The sequence below is a fragment of the Neovison vison genome, chromosome 4 (assembly GCF_020171115.1).
Source record: "Neovison vison isolate M4711 chromosome 4, ASM_NN_V1, whole genome shotgun sequence".
Lineage (NCBI taxonomy): Eukaryota > Metazoa > Chordata > Mammalia > Carnivora > Mustelidae > Neogale > Neogale vison.
The window spans coordinates 141,373,242-141,396,652 of record NC_058094.1 but is presented as its reverse complement, the minus strand read 5'-3'; the positions used below and the strand labels follow the sequence as shown (position 1 = coordinate 141,396,652).

The window sequence follows — 23,411 nt, the reverse complement described above, 5'->3', positions numbered from 1 at the left end:
GTAAATGGAGTGAATCAGTTCTAAATACACCCTCTGCTTATGTTCTGTTTGGCCACACATGAATAAAGACCTCCTCTGTGGTCACTGCCGTGATGCATATTTCCTCAGAAACAGTAGTAGGGAGGCCAGGGTGCCTGGTTGGCTCAGTCAGTTAAGCGTTTGACTCTCCATCATTTCAGCTCAGGTCATAGTCTCAGGGTTGTGAGATCAAACCCTGCTTCAGGCTCTCACTGGGCATGAAGCCCAAGAGATTGAGCCCCTCATATGGCTCCATGCTGGGTGTGGAGCCTGCTTAAGATTCTCTCTCTTCAGGGTGCCTGGGTGGCTCAGTGGGTTAAGCCTCTGCCTTTGGCTCAGGTCATGGTCTCAGGGTCCTGGGATCAAGCCCCGCTCAGCTCTCTGGCTCAGAGATCAGGCTCTCTGCTCAGCAGGGAGCCTGCTTCCCTTCCTCTCTCTTGTCTCTCTGCCTGCCTCTCTGCCTACTTGTGATCTCTGTCAGTCAAATAAATAAATAAAATCTTTAAAGAAAAAAAAAGATTCTCTCTCTTCTCCCATTGCACCTTCCTGCTCATCTCTCTCTCTCTCTCTCTCTCTCTCTCTCTCACACACACACACACACACACACAATAGTAGGGAGGCAGGTAGTGTGGTTTATTCAACTCTGGATTACCACTGACTAAATAATGTTCACATCTACTACATACTTTCAGTAACATTTGTAAGTAAGAATTTACATACAAACTTCTAAAACCCTTTTTACATTCATTGATTAGGCAGGCAATGCCATTATTTCATGACCAAAAAAAATTAACAAATTTTAGAGATTGTGTTTGAACAAGCAACTTCTAACTCATGATGAAGGTTTTTTTTTTTTTTTTTTTTAAGATTTTATTTATTTACTTGAGAGAGAGTGAGTGAGAGAGAGTACCAGCAGTGGGAAGGGGTAGAGGGAGCAAAAGAAGCAGACTCCCTGCTAAGCGGCAAGCCCAAAGCAGGGCTCCATCCCAGGACCCTGGGATCATGACCTGAGCCGAAAGCAGATGCTCAGCTGAGCCACCCAGGCACGCATGATGAAGGTATTTCATCTGCTCATTCATCACATCCTCATTTTTTTTTCACCATGTAGCTATCTTTTACTTACTTACTTATTTACTTATTTATTAACATATAATGTATTATTTGCTTCAGCAGTACAGGTCTGTGAATCATTCGTCTTCATAATTCACGGCACTCACTCCTCATTTATAATAATAAGGAAATAATATTAAGTCTTGTATTTTAATATCTTTTAGTTAGAAACTAATTCTATAAGCACCAACTAAAGTCTTCCACATCAACTGCTTTACACCCTTTATATTGGAAAACTTCCGAGTTCCTCTATGTTTGAACTATGGGGAATTAACTCATTCTTCTGGAGAATTTTATTCCACATACTAATTTGAAAAACAAAAAATTAACGTAATGTTGATAAAACTAAATATGGTTAGCAGAAGAAATGATAATTGGACAAGAGTTTTCAAAAAATGTGTATTATAAACCAATTAAGCAAAACTTCTTAACATTACATTTTAAAGTACGTGGAAAACTTTAAAGCATGTGGAAATGAAACTAACTACAAAATAAACAGCATACTTACAATCTGTTGCTATTCGGAATTGAGAAGAAAGTGCCTGAGTAACAGAATTCCAAAAAGTGTACAAAATTTCAGCTTGTCCATCCTGTGACCCAAAAAAGGAATGTATTCATTAATTATTAAAAACTGTAATGGCTAAGAAGATATAACATTAAAAATTTAATAAAAATGTACTTAAATGAAATCTTCTAAAGATATCTATCAAACAATGGAATTAAGTAACTAAAGACAAATATATAGTTGACTCAAATTATGTTTCATGTTCTCATGTCCAAGTAATCAGTCATCACCCTCTGCTACTTACTAGTTGTGTGAGCTTTGGGCAAGTTGTTGAATCATTCTGAGCCTCCTTCCATCTCTAAAACAGTGATGGTATCAGTATTTCATTGCAGTATTATTTCATTGCAGTATTATTATAAGGATTAAAAAGTTTACAAAAAGTAGTGTTGGGATAGTCCCTGACACATAATAAGCCCACAGTGAATTTAGTTATTACTATTATAATTGTTATTACCACCTTCCTTACATACACAGAAGGTAATTGTGTGACCATAACAAAATGATGAACACAGCAAGCTTAGACCAGAATGATCACCAGAGTATAATTCACCAATTACAAAAGAGAACTGCCTAAAGTATAAATACAGTTAAAAAGTATTTTTTTAAGATGTATTTATGTACTGCGAGAGAGAACGAGTGGGGGAAGAGCAGAGGCAGAGAATCTTTCAACCAGACCCCCTTCTGAGTGAGGAGCCTGACTCCAGCTGGATCCTACAACCCATGAGAGCATGGCCTGAGCTGAAACCAACAGTCAGATGCTTAACCAACTAAGTCACCCAGGCGTCCCCTATTAACAAATTCTAAAAAGTCAAAGGAATTACTACTATTCAGCACAATGTTTCATTCAACTTTGAATAAATGTTTTAGAAAGCAATCACTAAAAAGAAAAGAGTTTCATTTGTTAAAACAACACAAAATAATACTGTTAAACCTGAATCACACATCTAGAAATTTTACCAAGTACTTTTAAGGTATTTCTACATGTGTGGTATACAGTATCAAACTGCCAATATTCTACTTTTGAAGTATGAAAATGACAATTCATATGCTTAACCCTAATAACAATAAAATATACCTAATATTCATATATGTCATAAATATGAGAAAACTCTAATTCTGTTTTATTTTGGACTTGCAACAAATAAAATTCCAATTTTCAAGGTTATAAAAGAAAAACTGACCAATGAAAAGTACTGATTTTTCACTTTTATACCTATGCACACATACTTCTGTTTTCATTGTTTGTTTCTTTTAATAAATTTTTTGCTTTGAATCCAAATGAGTATTTTATACCCTAAAAAAGGCAAATCAAGTAATTGTTCATTTGCTAGGCAGTGATCAGAAAACAGATTCAGAGGCCTAAGATTTTTTTTTTTAAAGATTTTATTTATTTATTTATTTGTTTGTTTATTTATTTATCTGACAGACAGAGATCACAAGTAGGCAGAGAGTCAGGCAGAGAGAGAGGAGGAAGCAGGCTGCCTGCTGAGCAGAGAGACTGATGCAGGGCTGGATCCCAGGACTCTGAGATCATGACCTGAGCTGAAGGCAGAGGCTTTAACCCACTGAGCCACCCAGGTTCCCCCACCGTCCCAAGATTTTATATGATATGTATATTGCATATCATGAACCTTAAAGGAAATGTTTTTATATTAAAAAACTTTTAAATATACCACACATTAACAGAATGAAGGACAAAAAGAACATGATCATCTCAACTTTAGATGCACACTAAAGCATCTGACAAAATTCAACACTCTTTCATGATAAAATCACTCAAAAAGCTGGGAACAGAAATTACCTCAACATAATAAAGGTCACATAAAAGTTCAGGTTAGAAGGTTATTATGGAATTTGATGTACTGGACAGCTCACTGTGATGGTAAATAGGTTAAAAAATTATCTATATATATAAAAAAAATGAACCAGAATAGTGGGAACAAGTTAAAAATAAAAGTCTTATGAAGAAAAAAAAAGGTCACATATGAGAAGTCCAGCAAGAATAGCAAAATGGTGAAAAATTGAAAGCTTTTCCTCTAGATAAAGAAAATCTGATGACTATATAACTAATTCTATACATACATATATACATGTGGGTAAGAAAACTTGGGTCAACCTTGCTTAAGAATACAAATACAGGGGCGCCTGGGTGGCTCAGTGGGTTAAGCTGCTACCTTCGGCTCAGGTCATGATCTCAGGGTCCTGGGATCGAGTCTCGCGTTACGCTCTCAGCTCAGCAGGGAGCCTGCTTCCCTCTCCCTCTCCTCTGCCTGCCTCTCTGCCTACTTGTGATCTCTGTTAAATAAATAAAATCTAAAAAAAAAATACAAGGATAAAATTCTCAGATATGAAAGCAAATTAATTTCAACAGGTATTAAAATAATTATTTGATAATAATCTAAACAAGTAGGATTTATGCCCCCAATGTAAATATTATTTAGTATTAGGAAACCTATTAATAACTTAATGTCTCAAATAAGGAAATCCTCAGAATAACTTAGCTAAGTGAATTCAAGGCAATTAATACTCTTCAACCTAATAAAATACTTAATACACAATCATTTTTTAAAAAATTCATAGAGGGGCGCCTGGGTGGTTCAGTGGGTTAAAGCCTCTGCCTTCAGCTCAGGTCATGATCCCACGGTCCTGGGATTGAGCCCCACATTGGGTTCTCTGCTCAGTGGGGAGCCTGCTTCCTCCTTTCTCTGCCTGCCTCTCTGCCTACTTGTGATCTCTGTCAAATAATAAAATCTTAAAAAAAATTCATAGAAAATAATCCATAAAATGGTAGTAAAAAACCCACAAAATTTAGAGGTGCCTGGCTGGCTCAGTTGGTAGAACATGTGACTCTTGATCTCTGGGTTGTTGAATTCAAGCCCCATGTTGGGTGTAGAGATTACTTAAAAAAATAAAATCTTAAAAAAATACAGTACTTTCTATCTTATCTATTTTTAAGTGTACAGGAGTGTTAACTATATGTATCTTATTGTACAACAGACCTCTAGAACTTTTTCATCTTGCGAATCTGAAATGTGATACCAACTGAACTCCTCTTTCTCCCCCTCGGCTCCTACCAACCACCTATCCTGCCTACTTTCACTTTCTAAGAGTTTACCTACTTTAGTATACCTCATGTAAGTAGAACCATGTCTTTCTGAATGGTTTGTTTCACATAACCTTTAGTTTCCTTAAGTTTCATCCATGTTGTAGCATGTGACAGGATTTCCTTCTTTCTTAAGGCTATATTCATGTGTGTGTGTGTGTGTGTGTGTGTGTGTGATATTCTCTTTATCCATTCATCCATCAATGGACACTAGGACTGTGTCTCTGTCTTGGCTATTATGAATAATGGTGCAATGAACATGGGTGAGCAGATTCCGCTTCTGAATCATGCTTTCAATTCTTTTGGATACATATCTCCAGAAGTGAGATTGCTGCATCATATGGTAATTCTATTTTTAAATTTTTGAGGAACTTTTCATACTATTTCTCAGTCAGTTGTACCATTTTATATTCTCATCAACAGTGCACAAGGGTACCAAAGTCTCCATATCCTCACCAATACACTGTTCTTTGATGAATGCAAGGTGACATCTCATTATTTTAATTTGCATTTCCTGATGACTAGTGATGTTGAGCATCTTTTCATATGCTCTTAATTACTTCTGTGTCATCTTTATATGCCTTCTTTAGAGAAATGTGTTGGAGGCCACGGCATGGTTGGAGTCGAGGATCAAACCAGGCCCTGACTTGTGTCTCCTTCAAAGTCCGGACACCTTGACAAGGTTAAGGACGGGAAAGTTGAGTAACACTGAGAAAAGGGTCTGTGCTATGTGTCGTGCGCTCGCCTATGTGACTTCCCACACACTTCCCCTACAGAAGGGAACAATGTGGTCAGGGTCATGAATTCTTCCCTCCTGCCCCCATCTCTTTGTCTCTTAATTTCTTTTCACCATCCTCTTAGCCCTCACGGTTTTCCTGGTCGATTCGTCGCGCTGGCTGCGACAGAAATGTCTATTCAAGTCCTATTTACACATTTTTTTAATACAGTTTTTTTGCTGTTGTCATTGAGTTGTGGGAATTCTTTATATATTCTGGACACCAATCCCTTATCTGATATATGACTTACAAGTATTTTCTCCCATTTTGTATGTTGCATTTTCATTCCTTTGTCACACAGAAGTTCTGAAGTTTGATGTAGTCCCATTGGCCTAGTTCTGCTTTTGTTGCCTGTGATTTTGATGTCTTATTCACAAAATCGCTACCAAGTCCAATCTCATGAAGTTTTTGCCCTATGTTTTCTTTCAGGAGTTTTATAATTTTAGGTTTTACATTTAGCATTTTAATTCATTTTGAATTAATTTTTGTATATGGTGTAAGGGAAGGGTACCTTTTTTTTTTTCACAAGGATTTCCAGTTTTTCACAGCACCATTTGTTGAAGAGACTAGTGACAGATAATTTGTGTGACCCTCCTTATTCTATGTACCATTATTTGTTGTTTTATCTGAAGTTAATACTATCACTATTGCTTTCACTTGAGAAATGTTTGTTACTCCATTTATTCTTATTCCATATTGTTTGCTTTTGATGTGATGCTTATAAATAACACTTTTTTATTTTTAAATATAATTTTTTGTCTTTTAGTTAGAAATTACAAATCAAATATGTTTACTTAATAGTTGTTCTTGCTTTTATCATTTCATTTTATGCTTTCTTTGTATTTCCTTTGTTTTCTGTGTTTGTTCTGTGGATTATTTTCATTTGCTTTTATCTCCCCCAGAGGTTTTTTTTCTTGTATTTCTTTCAGATGTGTCATTATTCCTATAATTAACCGTAAATTCCTTTGAGGTAAATCATCTTTTGTAATTCTACAGAACTACTGAAACAGATTTCTAGAAATAGCAAAAAAAAAAAAAAAAAGTGAGGGGAGATGCAATGCAAAAGAATGCTGGCATGATAGAAATGAAATCACTGTCTTGAAGGGATCCCTGCACTCCCACATTCACTGTAGCATTTTTCACAATAGCCAACACATGGGAATAACCTAAGTGTCCATTTACAGATGAAGGGATAAAGAAAATGTGGCATTTGTATAGATATATACAATGAGATACTAATCAGCTGTAACAAAGAAGGAAATCCTGCCATTTGGGCAAGATGGATGGACCTTCTAGGTCCAATGAAATAAGTCAGACAAAGAAACAAAACTACCATATGATCTCACTTCCACGTGGAATCTGAAAAAGTCAAACTCAAAGAAAAACAGAGTAGGATAGTGGTTATCAAAGTCTGGGGTAGGGTGATGTTGGTCAAAGGCTGCAACCTCAGTTATAAGATGAATAAGCTGTGGGGATCAAGTGTACAGCACAGTGAGAATCATTAACATTACTATGTTATATACTTGAAAGTTGCCAAGACAATAAATCTTAAATGTTTTCACCACACACATATACAAAAAGGTAATTATGTGATGTAATGGACATGTTAACTAACTCTATTGTGTTAATCATTTCAATATAAATACATGTAAAAAAATCATCACATTATATAACTTAAACTTACACAATGTTATATGTCAATTTGTGTCAATAAAGCTGAGCGGGGAAAAAATTCTTCAAGGCTTTAGAGAATTGCCAAAATAAACAAGAAAATTCTAATTCCTTGACACACTCTTTTGAAAGAAAATATTGAGTCCCAAATAATCTGGTTACTTTTTCCCCCTTAGTGAGAAGTCACTCAAAACTTGAAATCCACGAACTATATATACTTTTAATCAGAGAATCCAGACAAACCTTGGCTAAGAAAATGACATTTTCTGAATGTGCTTTATGAAACAGTCACTACAGCATATTATATCTCATTTAAACCTTAAAACAACCCCTAAAATGTAAACTCCAAGACAGCAGAGGCATCATTTTTGTCTATTTTACCACTGTAATTTCAGCATTGAGAATGTGAGCCTGATAGAAAAGGCACACAATAAATATGTATTGTACTGTATTGATGTCTTTTTTTTTTTAAGATTTTATTTGTTTATTTGACAGACAGAGATCACAAATAGGCAGAGAGGCAGGCAGAGAGAGAGGAGGCAGCAGGCCTCCGGCTGAGCAGAGAGCCCAATGTGGGGCTCGATCCTAGGACCTGGGATCATGACCTGAGCCGAAGGCAGAGGCCCTAACCCACTGAGCCACTCAGGCGCCCCTGTATTGATGTCTTATGTACAAAATCACTGCCAAGTCCAATTTCATGAAGCTTTTGCATATTTTTTTTTCCTTCAGGAGTTTTATAATTTTAGGTTTTACATTTAGTACTTTAATTCATTTTGAATTAATTTTTGTATAAGGTGTAAGGTTAGGGTGCCTTTTTTTTTAACCTGGAAACACAATAAATACTTATTGAGTGGACGAAAAAATCTCAAAAGAAGGCATTCTTAGTCCCTTTCTAGAGAAAAAACAAACTCAAAAAGATAAGGTAACCTGCTTAGAATTAAATAGAAAGTAGCAGAACTGGAATTTGATCTAAGGTTTTCTGATATATAAAAGTATTATTCTTCCTTAATTGGACTTACAAAGCCTTTATGATTTTATTTTCTCAGGCTATTTCTCCCATTTCAAGATTCAAGCTTGTGGTTCAGAGATTCAACCACATTCAAATTCTTTCAGGTTCTTGAAGGTTCTTTCGTAGTCTCTCTTAGTTAGCAGCTATTAAAACCTGAACCTTCTTCACAGTTCGGTTTAGGTATTTCCTCTCTCTTGGTTGCCCTACGTTTGACACACTCTGTTCTATACCTCTAAAGTATCCCATATTCCCCATCATAATGATATTTTCCTATGAGATATTTTCCTTTGGGAGTAAAGGAACATAGTAGTGGTTAAGAAGAGGAAATCTGGAGCCAGAATACTGAGGTTGAAATCCAGACCTCACCATTGCCTGTGACCATGGATAAGTTAATTTCTCTATACTTTGGTATCCTCATCCATTAAATGGAAACCCATTTCATACATTTACCATGAAGATTAAATGGGTTAATTCTGATGAAGTGCTTAAAATGTTGCCTGGCATAGGAAGCACTATATAAATATTTGCCATCACTGCTAATACTCTTTGTGATATATAATCAAAATAACTAATATGTCTCACTGTATCTCCAGTGACTGATACATAGTACTATCTACTATTGTAATGGTTACTTTTATGAGTCAACTTGACTGGCAATGGGGTACCCTAGGTATTTGGTTTACATATTTCTGGTGTGTCTGACAGGGGATTTCTGGATGAGTTTAACAGTTGAACAGATAGAATGAGTGAAGCAGAATGCCCTCCCTAATGTGTGTGGGTCTCATCCAATCAGTTGAATGCCTAGGCAATCAAAAAAGGCTAAGAGGGAATTCCTTCTCTCTTACTTTCTTCAAGCTTGAGTATCAGGGTGTTGGTTTTTTCTCCCTGTCCTGCTTTATGACTCAGAGTGAAAGAGTGGCTCTTCCTGGGTCCTCAGCCTGTGGACCTCTGGGCCAGAACTACACTATTGGCTCTCTTGGGTCTCAAGCCTTTGGTTTCAGAGCAGAAATATACCATCAGTTCTCCTGGGTTTCCAGCTTACTGACTGAGATGTTGGGACTTAACAGCTTAAAAAAAAAAAAAGATTGGTCACAATCTATAGTTCTGAAACTTACTTAGTTGGACCTTTGGCTGGGACCAGTAAGTTGAAAATAAAGCAAAAGTCAGATGTATTTTATATATAATAGAATACTATGCAGCCATCAAAAACCAAAATCTTGCCATTTGCAATGCCAGTGGAACTAGAGGGTATTATACTAAGTGAAATAAGTCAACCAGAGGAAGAGAATTATCATATGATCTCACTGATATGGGGAATTTGAGAGGCAGAGTAGGGGGTTGTGGGGGAAGGGAGGGAAAAGTGAAACAAGATGGGACTGGGGAGGGAGACAAACCATAAGAGACTCTTAATCTCAGGAAACAAACTGAGGGTTACTGGAGAGAAGGAGGGTGGGAGGGATAGGATGGCTGGGTGAAGGACACTGGGGAGATTATGTACTATGGCAAGTGCTGTGAATTGTGTAATACTGATGATTCATAGACCTGTACCCCTGAAACAAATAATATATTATATATTAATGAAAAAAATTACTTTTCTTAAAAACAAACAAAAATAGTAAATAAATAAGTATATAAATAGTATAGGGGTGCCTGTCTGGCTCAGTTGGTAGAGCATACAACTCAATCTCAAGGTTGGGAGTTCAAGCCCAACACTGGGTGTGGAGCCTACTTTTTAAAAATTTTTAAAAAATATATAAATAGTATAAAAACAAAATCTACAGGAATTCTAAAACATTTATGTTTGGATGAATCTGTTATTTAGAAAAACAGCTTGATCTTTGGCTGCTTCTGTCATTAATTTTGACCTAATTAAATACATAGAGAGAAACTTAAAATGACAATACCTGGGTAAAATTGATTTCAAAGCAGATATTATTCAGTTTATCTTTATAACATGAAAACTACCATGGGTTTTCTTGGTAATATGTAATCGATAGTACCTTATTGTACATTGTTATAAGGTCAAAACCTTCAAGTGGACATTCTTGCACTTAGGTGTGATGAAAGGGTATGGGCACTGAAGTAAAAAAAACCTTGACTTGTATACCTAAGGTCTGCCATTTATTGGCTCTGTAACCTTGGGCAGGTCCTTCACCCTTCTGGGCTTGTAAGCTATGTAAACAATAGGGATAAAAATAATCTACAGAATTTACTGTTATGAAGAGTCAGGATATCTTGGGCTAGATTCCAAGGAAGACTGGAATTTACCATAGAGATGGGATGAAGAGATGAACAGAGGACATTCCAAACAGAGGGATGAACGGAGCATAAAGATGTGAAAACCATTTTCTTTTTTTAAGATTTTTTTATTTTGAAGTAATCTCTATACACAACATAGGGCTGAAACTCACAATTCTGAAATCAGGGGTCACATGCTCTACCAACTGAGCCAGCCACACGCCCCATAAAAAGCATGTTCTTTTCTCTGAATGCATAGTGAGCATTCAGGAGAAAGGGAAGTGGTGAAGATAGAAAGTAAGATAAGAATCATATCAAGAAGTGTCTTAATTTATCAGGTAGATAACAGTGAAATATTTAAGGATTTTAATGAGAGAATGCCATGATTAAACTTGTGTTTTAGGTAAATCACTCTGATAATAATGTGGAAGATGAACAACATGTGGGGTGGCGGTGAGCCTGCAGGTGAGATCAGTTATGAATTTGCTGGAAAAAAGAAATGTAGGTGAAACGGACTTTACTATGGCAGCAGGAAAACCGATGGGGCTTGATGAACAACTGAATATATTTACACAGGACTAGGACTAGATATATTTGTATAGGACTAGGAAGATGGGAGATCGATCAATCAACATGGAATTTTAGCAGGGGCAGCAGGTGGGCAGAGAAAGATGAGCTCATTTAGACTTACGCTTCTAGACTCTGTGGGGCATCCAAGTGAAGAGATCTAAGCTAGTGAATATGAATCTCTTGCTAAAGAACAAGGTCTAAGCTGAAGAAATAGGTTTAGGTGTTATCAGCATTTGGCTGTTGTAGAAACTGTTAGAATGGGTGAGCTTTTCTACTTATTGCATGTAGCATGAGAAGGAAAAAATGTTGAGGATGGGACCTAGGAGAACAACATTATTGAAAGGTTGGCAGAAGAAATAATTCAGAGTAGAGAGAAAGGAGTAAGTGTAGACAGGTATGACAAAAAAAAAAAAAAGAGAGAGAGAGAGAGAGAGATTGGTCACAAGTTAGTAACTGCTAAAAAGCTGGATGAGAGGTATACTGTCAATCACTGTCCTGTACTTTTGTACACCGCTCTCTACTTTGGTGTAGGCCTGAAAGTTTACAAATAAATCACTTCCAAAGGAAGGGTAGGTGGAGGAAAAAGAGTCAATGAAGGGTTCTGAAAAGTAGTAATATCTGTGAAGGAGGAAAGCACTAAGCAGAAGAAACAGTAAAATAAAAGAGGGTTATAGAGGTGAGAAAAATGATTTAGTAGCTGGGTCATCAGAATGAATTTAACAAGAACTATTTCAATGTAGAAGCTTGACATCAATGGCTTGGTGCAAAACAGAAATAAGAAAGCAGATATACAAAGTACCTTACTAAAATCTGGGCATAAAGGGAAAAAAATACTTCGGTGGAGACAGAGGCCCAAGAGTTTTATTTTAATTTTGGCTTTAGATGGTAGACCCTTGAGAAGAAGTAGCCAGGAAAGGCTGGTATTGGAGGAAGCAGAGAATGTTCTAGGAAAGTGTAGACTATAAAACAAAAGTAGAGGGGTAAATCTGAGAAAAAGAAAAACAAAACAAAACAAAACAAAAAAAGACGCAATCTACCTATATCTTTGAGACAAAGAGAGAGGTGAGGATCAGTTCAGATAAAGAGTTTATAAAGTTAGTGCTTAATAAGAGAAGACCAGAGGGAAGCAGAGGGAGTTAAGATAAAAACAGAAGAGCAAGTAAAAGACTGAGCAAAAATTCTGTGCCAGAGATCTCTGTGGAGAGATCATGATGTGAGTAAGAAAGCCTGTAGACTTGATCAAAGAAACCAAATATATATGGATTTTAAATTAGCTTGTAATCATCTTCTGCATTCAAAGCAGAGGGATCCTGGTGAAGCAAATAGAAGGCCAAAAAAACAAAACAGAAAAGAAAAGAAAACACTTTTACTGGAAAATATCCTTCAGGGAGAAACATTTTGCTGTGTCAATTACAAAAGGAGACAGACACAAATTCAGTAGGGACTTCAAGATGAACACCACAGAGCAAAATGAGAAGCCTGTACAAAAGAAATTTGGCTGAAGTCAAAATGTTGGCTTTTATATGCATATTGTTCAAAGAAGCAGAACAATACTTTTGGTACATTCTACTTTTTGTTTTTAAAAATGAGGGATTAGACTACAGTGGTAGTGGGAGGTAGTGAAAAGTAGTCAGATCTCAGATACCTTTTGAAGGTAGAACAGATAGGGGTTGATATAAAGTATATACAGTTAAACAGAAAAACTATATACAAAATGTTAACAGATTATCTCTGTGTGATGGGATTAAATATGATGGTATCTTCATTCTTCTTAATTTTTTTGGAGGAGTAATTAGATAATCTAACTTCATTATAAAGAGAAGAATATATTTTTGATGTAAAATATTCAATACTGGAATAAATACGGTAAAAATTTAAAATTCCTCTTCAAACTCAAATCCCATACTCTTCCCTAGAGAATACTGTTAAACTACAGCAAAAGGGTTTTAAAGCCCTTTCTATATAGTTTATTGTGTTCCTCAACCTTTTTTCATTATTGCCCCTTCAAAGAGAAAACTAAATTGAATAATTAATTGCATACAAATGTATAGTACATATATCATGCTTATATAATTATAGTGTACTTAATTTAAATTTAATTTAGTTTCTCACTAATAAGGGAAATTAAATACTAATAAATAAGATTTTGTAGGGCAAGGTTGAGCTATAGAGGCCACAAACCATTATAATATCTAAGATGTTTTGTGCCTCCTCACTACCAGCAAAACAAAACAGAACAAAACAAAATAGAACTATTTCTCCCTCTTGGGGTCAATTTGCCCTTGTTGAGAATGCATGGCTTATTGGTATTTAAAATTTCAAATTAGATTTAGTATGAGCCACACTCTCCTTAAGTCCAGTCCCTTGGCTTCCCTTACCATATTTTTTTTGGTTTCATCCTCCTCCAGGATACTCCTTGTTGCCTTTTTTGTTACAGTGTTTCCCAAACTCACTCAGTGGAAAATATTTTTTGAAACTCTAAAATATGTTTATTTAAAATTATACAAGTACTATTATATTAAGATACATACAATATAAAATATATGAAATAGTTTAAAGGATAAGGCTTTTTAAATATATGGATAGAAATTATAACTATAATTCTCCAGGCCAAACTGCATATACCTCTTTGGAAAATACGGTTCTATATGAATTTTATAAGTTATATATTTTTTGGACTCTGTCTAGGTACCTTTCTTTTTTCTCTATAGCCAATTTCATCCACTACCATGGCTTTGACTACCATCTATGAGCTCATGTCTCTCAAGTGAGCTTCAGTTCCACCTATTAAATTGCCTGACATCTTCAAATGGATGTCACGTAAATGAACACTTGACAATATAGCTCACCACCTTTCTTTTTTTTTTTTTCTTCAATGTAGACTCTACACTAAGCATGGAGCCCAACACGGGACTTGAACACATGACCCTAAGATCAAGACCTGAGCTGAGATCAAGAGTTGGACACTTTATCACTAAGCCCCTCATCATCTTTCCTCTTAAATATCCTTCTCAGTTTATGCTCCCAAATAAAATCACTCCTATCTCTCAGAACCTTTGTCAAACCAGAACAAAGTCATCTTGATACCCTCCCCATCTCACCATTTCTAATCTATTACTAAGATACATCAGTTTCATTTCCCAAGTAATTCTCAAATCAGTCCACTTGTCTCCATTTTCACTGCCATCAATGTTAATCATTGTTACAGGCCAAATCATTTCCCCACAAAATTCATATGTTGAAGTCCTAAGCTTCCCATACCTAAGAATGTGACCATACTGAAAGATCATTCTCTTTAGAGAATTAAGTTAAAATGAGATTATTGGGATGGACCCTAATCCAATAAGAAGAGGACATCTGAACACAGACACATATAGAAAGAAGATGATCTGAAGACATAGAAAGAGGACATTCATTTATAAGCCAAAAAGAGAGAGGCCTAGAAAAAAAGAGATCCTTCCCCAGTGGCTCTCAGAAGCAACTCTGCCAAATACCCTGACCTCAGACTTCTAGCCTCCAGGTATGAGAAAACACATTTCTCTCATTAAGCCACTCCGTTTGTGGAACTTCTTACAGCAGCCCTAGGAAACTAACACAACCCTTTTTAACTCTTTCTGAATTTCTGCAACAGGCCACCTTTCTCTACAGTCGGTCCCCTCAATCTATATCCCACAGTGTAGTTAACATTAAAAATTATAAATATGAATCAGGTTATTTGTGCTTAAGATAAAAGTTCAAAATCTGTAAAATCGTACATGAACATCTCCTGGGCACATTACAAAATGCTCTTCCCCCTCCAGCCACACTTGACATCTGTTGGTCCCTGAAAAGGATAATGTTCCATTCTTTTTGCATACTTCTCCCTTTCACCAACCCAACTCATCATTAACATCTAAGCTTTTTAAAATTCATTTACTGAAGTCACCACATTATATATTTTCATAGACTCTGTAAGTCTTTGTAAGCTATCAAATTATAAACCATCGTTTATACAATTGTTTGCTTAATGTTTATTTCCCCAATTAGTACCCATTTCTGTTCTGCTCATTCTGAAATTTCCAATCATTATCACAGTGCCTGTAATATGGAATGTGGCAGGCACTCAATAACAATTTAGTAAAGAACTTAGACATACTTTACTTTCCTAATGTTCTGAAATATTTTACTATAATCTTAACAAAAAGTAATCATTTGCTTGTAAATATATGCTATACAGACAACACTACTTAAAGAACATATAGAAAGACCTACTTAAAGAACTTAAAGAACTACTAAAAATTTCCATTTCATTTCTCCTTCACTTTGAGGAAATAAGATTCCATAAAAGATATACATGTTCTTACAGTTAAAAGGATTCCTCTCAATGCAAAAACTCATTTTTATGGAAATATAATCTAAAATAAATAGAGTAACAACTGGAAACTTTGATATAAAAAATAAGCCAGACTCTATCAAAAGCAATTTCATTAGATCTGTTAAAATCATGTGTCTTTAAAAGTTTTATTATAGTCTTAAGTTTGACGTACATTATGTCCTAGATAAATTAAACTGTTAGAAAAAATATATTTTACTATAGACTTTAGTTATGGTGTTATTTATTTATTTTCCCCTCCCCCAGAATATAAACAAATGCCTGAATTCTTTTACAATCACTTAAATTAGTACCAACATGACTAAGAAAATCCAAACATTCATATTCATTACTCACATACAGACGTGTACATATACACAAAAGCATGCATCTTGACATATGCTTACACACGATTTCATGCTGAAATTCAGATCCTTAAAGATCTTTAGTTTCTGTTGTTAAATAAAGGAGATACAAATTAAAGTGAAATAATAGAATGCTTGCCTTAAAATATCAAATTAACATGCCATGGCTTAATCCTCTCTAGTCGACAGAATTAACATGATAAGTAATGTACTATATGAACGACTTTTCACATATCTAGCTCTTATTTCCTACTTCTTTCCCATTTTGCAAACAGTGAGGCAAATATGTGCCTACTGTTTCCTCCTTCAAAAAGCAGAAAAGCAAAAATAGAAAAACTCTTGTCAATATCTTATTTTAAAAAAAACCAAGAGATTCTGTGACATCAGATGGTGGAACAGGAAGAACATCTTTCGCTCATCCATAAAAACACTGACTTAAGAAAAATATATGGTCTAAAACTCTTACTAGAATTCCAGAAACCAGTTAAGAAGTCACAGGACCCCACACAAGCTCAAAGTCAAGAAAAGGGGCATTGAAATGGTAATAAAAAGCATTTCAATCATGTCAGTTCCTCTCTCAAGCTAGCAAGCTCAGAACTGGGAGGAAAACTCCAACTTGCAGATTCTTCCTTGGGAGGAAAAGAGAAAAGTAGAAGGTACATGACCTTGTATGTACAACACCCTGAAGAGTCCATTTAAAAAACTGTTAGAATAAATGAATTCACCAAAGTTGCAGAACACAAAACCAATTCATAAATATCAGTTGCATTTCTACACACTAACAACAACAACCTGAAGAGGAAATCATGACAGTAATCCCACTCACAAAAGCACCAAAAAGAATAAAATGCTTAGAATAAACTCAACCATGGAGGTAAAGGACTGTACAAATGAAACTACAAAACACTGCTGGAAGAAATTAAAGATGACACAAATAAATAAAAAATTATCCAGTGTTCCTGGGTTGGAAGACTTAATACTGTTAAAATGTACATAGTAACCAAAGCAACCTAAAGTCTCAATGTAATCACTATCAAAATCACAAAGGAATATTTTGCAGAAATAGGAAAAAAAAAACATTTAAAATTCACATGGGATCTCAAAGGACCCCAAATAGCCAAAACAATCTTGAGGAAGAAAAACAGAGCTGGAGGTGTCAGACTTCCTGAGTTCAAAACATATTGCAAAGCAAATAAAAACCAATATGGTACTAGTATAAAGACAGACATAGAAACAAATGTAACAGACCAAAGAGCCCAGAAATAAATCCTCACATACATGGTTGTATGATCTCTTATGAATGTGCAGCAGCTACACAATGGAGAAAGGATTGCACTGGTATCCATGTTCGAAAGAAAGCAGACCTTTGGTTTACACCACATATAAAAATTCAAAATGAATCAAAGCCCCAAATATAAGACCTACAATTGCAAAGCTTATAAAAGAAAACATAGGGGCTTCATGATATTGGATTTGGCAGTGATTTCACGGATGTAACATCAAAATTACAGGCATCAAAGGCAAAATTAAGCAAATGGCGCTACATCAAACTTCAAAACATCTGCGTGGCAAAGGAAATAATCAACAGAAAGAAAAGGCAACATACAGAATGGGAGAAAATACTTGTTAGCCATGTATCTTAAAGTCCAGAATACATAAAGAACTCCTACAAGGCAACCGGCTAGCTCAGTCTGTTGAGCATGAGGCCCTTGATCCTGTTACGGTCAAGAACTGAAGCATCACATTAGGTGTAGAGCTTACTTTTAAAAACAAACAAACAAAAAAGCCAACAGAACACTCCTACAACACAATGACAACAAGAAACAACTCTATTAAAATATTTGTAGGGGCGCCTGGGTGGCTCAGTGGGTTTAAAGCCTCTGTCTTCAGGTCATGATCCCAGGGTCCTGGGATCGAGCCCCACATCAGGCTCTCTGCTAGGCAGGGAGCTTGCTTTCCCCTCTCTTTCTGCCTGCCTCTCTGTCTGCTTGTGATCTCTCTGAAATAAATAAATAGATAAATAAAATCTTAAAAAAACAATGTGTAAAGGACATGAATAAACATTTCTCCGAAGAAAATAATACAACTAGTCAACAAACTTGATTAGTGAAAAGATCATTATCACTAATCATCAGGAAATGCAAAAAAATACCGTAATCAGATATGACCTTATGCCTGTTAGGATGGCCACTATCAAAACCCAGAAAGTAATAACTGTTGGTAAGGATGTGGAAGAATGGACTCTGTGTACTGTGATGGAAATGTAAAATGGGCCAGCTGCTATGGAAAAACACTATGGGAGTTCCTCGAAAAAATAGAAATAGATTTATCATATGTCAAATCTTAATTGGATTACTAAAAAGAAAACAACATTTCATTTCAGGATCAGATTTCTGTTTGAGCAAGCAGCCCAAGACAAGATTTCTTTTTATAACAGAAGTACACATTAAGCCTAACTAAAGTACTCCTACTAGTTACTTAATAGAACTATAAATGTCTTTCATTTGTACTTGAGCTTTTTTTTTTTTTTTTAAGATTTATTTAGTTGACAGACAGAGATCACAAGTAGGCAGAGAGAGAGGAGGAAGCAGACTCCCTGCTGAGCAGAGAGCCCGATGTGGGGCTCGATCCCAGGACTCTGGGATCATGACCTGAACAGAAAGCAGAGGCTTTAACCCACTGAGCCACCCAGGTGCACCTGTACTTAAGTAGCTTTAATCCCTACATAAACTAATAGATGCTGCAGAGAATTTTGAGGAACCATAATTGGTTACTGGTTAGAGAAGTCTATGACTCTTGAGAGAAAGTTCAGTTCTTCTACAGAGTCTAAATATCATTTTTGCATACCAAGAATAAACTTACTACAGAAGTCTTTCTATAGGTCTTTCTACAATAAGCTTTTCTTCTTCAGATACTTTAATATTTCACCACTATAAACTATTAAAAGGTATTTTGTTAGTATTTTAAAAGAATACCGTAACAAGTATATCCCTGTGAAGGGTTCCACGAATGGAACAAGTATGACTGGAGGAAACCACCAGGAAAATAAGTTGTCTAAAGGCAAGGACTATGTCACTTTGGTCAACTTTTTATCACAGTGCCCAGCAAAGCATTCAATTATATTTTATAAATATGTTCATTTCAGTATCAGATAATATTTTGTTTTATAGGTAAAACATGAATTAGAAATTTTATTTAAGGGGATGCCAGGGAGGCTCTGTTGGTTGGACATCTGCCTTCGGCTTACATCATGAACCCAGGATCCTAAGATCGAGTCTAGCACTGGGCTTCTCACTCAGGGGGGAGCCTGCTTCTCCCATTGCCTGCCACTCCCCCTGCTTGTGCACTCTCTCTCTCACCCACTCTCTCTCTCTGACAAATAAATAAATAAAATCTTACTTGGGGCACCTGGGTGGCTCAGTGGGTTAAAGCCTCTGCCTTCGGCTCAGGTTATGATCCCAGGGTCCTGGGATCGAGCCCCTCATCGGGCTCTCTGCTCAGCAGGGAGCCTGCTTCCCCCTCTTTCTCTGCCTACTTGTGATCTCTGTCTGTCAAAAAAATAAATAAAATCTTTAAAAAAATTTTTACTTAAGCAGTTCTCAGGGGGAAAAAAAAGCAAAAAGAGAAGAATTAGAGTGACTTTAAGGGTATTTAAGTGTCTGCACATTTTCTTAACTTCTACTCATACATGTCTACTCACCACAGCTTCTCTACAACTGCAACAAGGGGAGAACACTGACCCACCTGCTTGGAATGGTGAAACAATGTAAATATTTACCAAGGTTCTAATTGTTTAATACAGAAAAAGGGTCTAGTATTACAACTTTGGCAAAAAATGATAAGTGTATCATATGGAAATTAAGTGTTTTGGGTATTTTAATATTTATTATCATACAATAAGCAATTATTGAGAGAGAGAATAAAAATAAAGTAAGTGTCTTCACTCAAATGAGAAAAAAGTGTTTGGTGAGAGCCTCCCTCCATCCACCCTAACAGTTTGCTAAATGTGGCTGAGAAGAGGTATTACAGATGATCCTAATCAGTACAAAAACTGTTGTATTTACAGTTGTGTTCATGTCCAGGACTTTCAAAAGCCAACATTTGATACATGGTATGAAAAAGTTTATAGAGAAGTAATTGGTACAGATTAATTTTAAATTATAGGCAGTACTAGATTAGCTCAATTTTCAAGAGATAGACATGTAGCCTTCTGTTGACTCTGATAGATCTAAGATTTGTTCAGATGTACAGAAAAGCAATAGGAATGAACTCTTCTGGGATTTTTGAAATCTATTAATTTATTTTTCTTCTCTTATTATGTTGGGTTGGTCCTGCAGGGCAATGTTGAAAAGCAGCAGGGACAGTGGGCATCTGGCTTTTTTCCTAACTAAAGTCAATGCTTTCCACATTTTATTGGTAAGAATCATGACTGCTAAAGGTTTAATTAGAAATCCTTTATCAACTTAAGAAAGCCCATTTCTCTTAGCTTGCTAGTATTTGTTATCGTCATGAATTTTGTCAAATACTCTTGTTATCTACTGAGATAGCTGTATAATTTTTACTTACTGCTATGCTTGGTGTACTAGAAGTTTCAGTGTGTGTGCCTGAGCATGACTGGACTACAATTTCCCTTTCTTATAATCCTTAATTGGTTTGGTATAAAGCTCACTTTTTAGTCTCATAAAATGAGGGAGGGAGTTTTCTTCTCTTAAAAAAAGAAAAAGAATGAAAGCCCTTAAAATTTTGGTAGAGGTCGCTTGCAAAACCATCTGAGACTACTGGTTTCTTGGTAGAAAGACTTTGAACTAGCAAGTCAATTCCTTTGAAGGTTAAAGGACTATGCATAGGGCCCAATTCTAGTTTAACAATTTTGGCATGTTCTGTTTTTCTAGAAATGTGTCCATTTCACCTGCCTTATAAAATCTGTTGGCATGAAGTTTTTTATGGGACCTTTTTTCCTTCAAAGTTTACATTTTGAACTTAGAGAAAAATTTTAAAGAAAAGCCCCAAGAATAACCTCCCTCCCCAAATCCTACTGTTTGTTCACTCCAACTCACCACTTGTTAACTAACATTGAGCCACCACATTTACTTTATCACCACCATTCTCTCTCACTCGCTCTCTTATTCATTCAAAAACATCTGAGAGTAAGTTGTACATCAGAGCTCTGTACCACTAAATAATTAAGTGACCCTCTAGGAATAAAGACATCCTTCGAAACACCCGTACTACAGTTATCAAACCTGGGATTTTTAACCTTGTTACATATATATCTCCTATACTATTCATATTCCTATTTCATGAACTGTCCAGTGTTTTTTATAATAAAGCATTTTTTCTGCAACAGGAACTAGATGAGGTATTTTAGTTAGGTATTTTAGTATTTTAGTTTTTTTAGGTATTTTAGTTATTTTAGGTATTTTAGTTAGCTGTCATAACTTTTTATATAAGGTCTTACCTACTATGAAACTATTTTTTTTCCAATTTATTTATTTTCAGAAAAACAGTATTCATTATTTTTTCACCACACCCAGTGCTCCATGCAAGCTGTGCCCTCTATAATACCCACCACCTGGTACCCCAACCTCCCACCCCCCCGCCACTTCAAACCCCTCAGATTGTTTTTCAGAGTCCATAGTATCTCATGGTTCATCTCCCCTTCCAATTTACCCAAAAGCACATACCCTCCCCAATGTCCATAACCCTACCCCCCTTCTCCCAACCCCCCTCCCCCCAGCAACCCACAGTTTGTTTCGTGAGATTAAGAGTCACTTATGGTTTGTCTCCCTCCCTATCCCATCTTGTTTCATGGATTCTTCTACCCACTTAAGCCCCCATGTTGCATCACCACTCCCTCATATCAGGGAGATCATATGATAGTTGTCTTTCTCCGCTTGACTTATTTCGCTAAGCATGATACGCTCTAGTTCCATCCATGTTGTCGCAAATGGCAAGATTTCGTTTCTTTTGATGGCTGCATAGTATTCCATTGTGTATATATACCACATCTTCTTGATCCATTCATCTGTTGATGGACATCTAGGTTCTTTCCATAGTTTGGCTATTGTGGACATTGCTGCTATAAACATTCGGGAGCACGTGCCCCTTTGGATCACTATGTTTGTATCTTTAGGGTAAATACCCAGTAGTGCAATTGCTGGGTCATAGGGCAGTTCTATTTTCAACATTTTGAGGAACCTCCATGCTGTTTTCCAGAGTGGTTGCACCAGCTTGCATTCCCACCAACAGTGTAGGAGGGTTCCCCTTTCTCCGCATCCTTGCCAGCATCTGTCATTTCCTGACTTGTTGATTTTAGCCATTCTGACTGGTGTGAGGTGATATCTCATTGTGGTTTTGATTTATATTTCCCTGATGCCGAGTGATATGGAGCACTTTGTCATGTGTCTGTTGGCCATCTGGATGTCTTCTTTGCAGAAATGTCTGTTCATGTCCTCTGCCCATTTCTTGATTGGATTATTTGTTCTTTGGGTGTGGAGTTTGTTAAGTTCTTTATAGATTTTGGACACTAGTCCTTTATCTGATATGTCGTACTATGAAACTATTTTTAATCTTTTATATCACTGATATTTTTAAGCAGTGAACACTAGTTATTTTACAATTGTCCAAAAGCTTTTATTTATCTTGTTTCCACACAATTAGACTCAGGTTATGCATCTTTGTCTGGAATACAACATAAATAATATGTTCTTGGGATAGCATGTATATTTGCAGGGTGTTGTGGGTATTAATTGTGATTACATAAAGTGTTATCTAATTCTTTTACTGTATAGTTGCTACCTTTCCTTGTGGAATTAGTAAGTAATTACTGGGAGACAACTTAATACCATGTAAATATACTGTTCCTTCTCAAACTCCTTCCTCCAGATTTAGCATCCACTGATTACTGCCTCAATCACATTTTATTATAATAGTTGAAAAACAGTTGTTTTTTAATTACATTGGTCTGTTTTCATCAGTTCACAGTCCATTTTAAGGGAGAGCTTTCCCTTCTCACTTGTCAGTCCATCTGTCTAGTTTGACATATGGACCTCTGAATTTTTATTTTATTTAATAGGTTAAAATCCATTACTGTCCTTACTTGTTGTGATGATCTGTTTTGGAGCATTTCTTTATTTTCTAGCACAAGACAGTCCACGCTCATCTTCAATTTTCTTAGGTCCAAACCCAGAAACAGCAATTTTTTTAAATAACCGTGGTAGTATTCGGTCCTCTTATTTTGAGTTGGTACAATGCAAAATACATATTGTAATCCATATAATGTATATATTCTGAGTATCAGTTCTTAATAAGATATAGGACTTTGAGGGAATTCATGCAGTTGTGCACCATCAGCACAGTCCACTTTTAGAACAATCCCATCATCACAAAAGTTCCCTCCTTACCCATTCATCCATCAAACCCTACTCCAACACCCAGGGACAATAATTTATCTGCCTTCTATCTATAGTTTGGCTTTTACAGAAATTTCATATAAACAAAATCTTACAACATGTACTCTTTTGAGTTTGGTCACTTTCACTTAGAGTGTTTTTAAGGTTTAACCATGTAGTCTGATATGTAAGTATTTTATTTCCTATTATTGTGGAATGTAATCTATTATATAAATACATGACA

The 23,411-nt window shown here is 36.0% G+C and overlaps 1 protein-coding gene across 1 annotated transcript in view; it reads right to left on the bottom strand.

Moving 5' to 3' along the window:
* The window catches only part of COG5 (component of oligomeric golgi complex 5), a 289,304-nt gene that overhangs the window by 86,547 nt on the left and 179,346 nt on the right, over positions 1 to 23,411 (bottom strand). Inside the window, exon 11 of the mRNA XM_044245810.1 lies at positions 1,637 to 1,718. Coding sequence (XP_044101745.1) covers positions 1,637 to 1,718 — 82 coding nt within the window. The remainder of the gene's footprint in view (positions 1 to 1,636; positions 1,719 to 23,411) is intronic.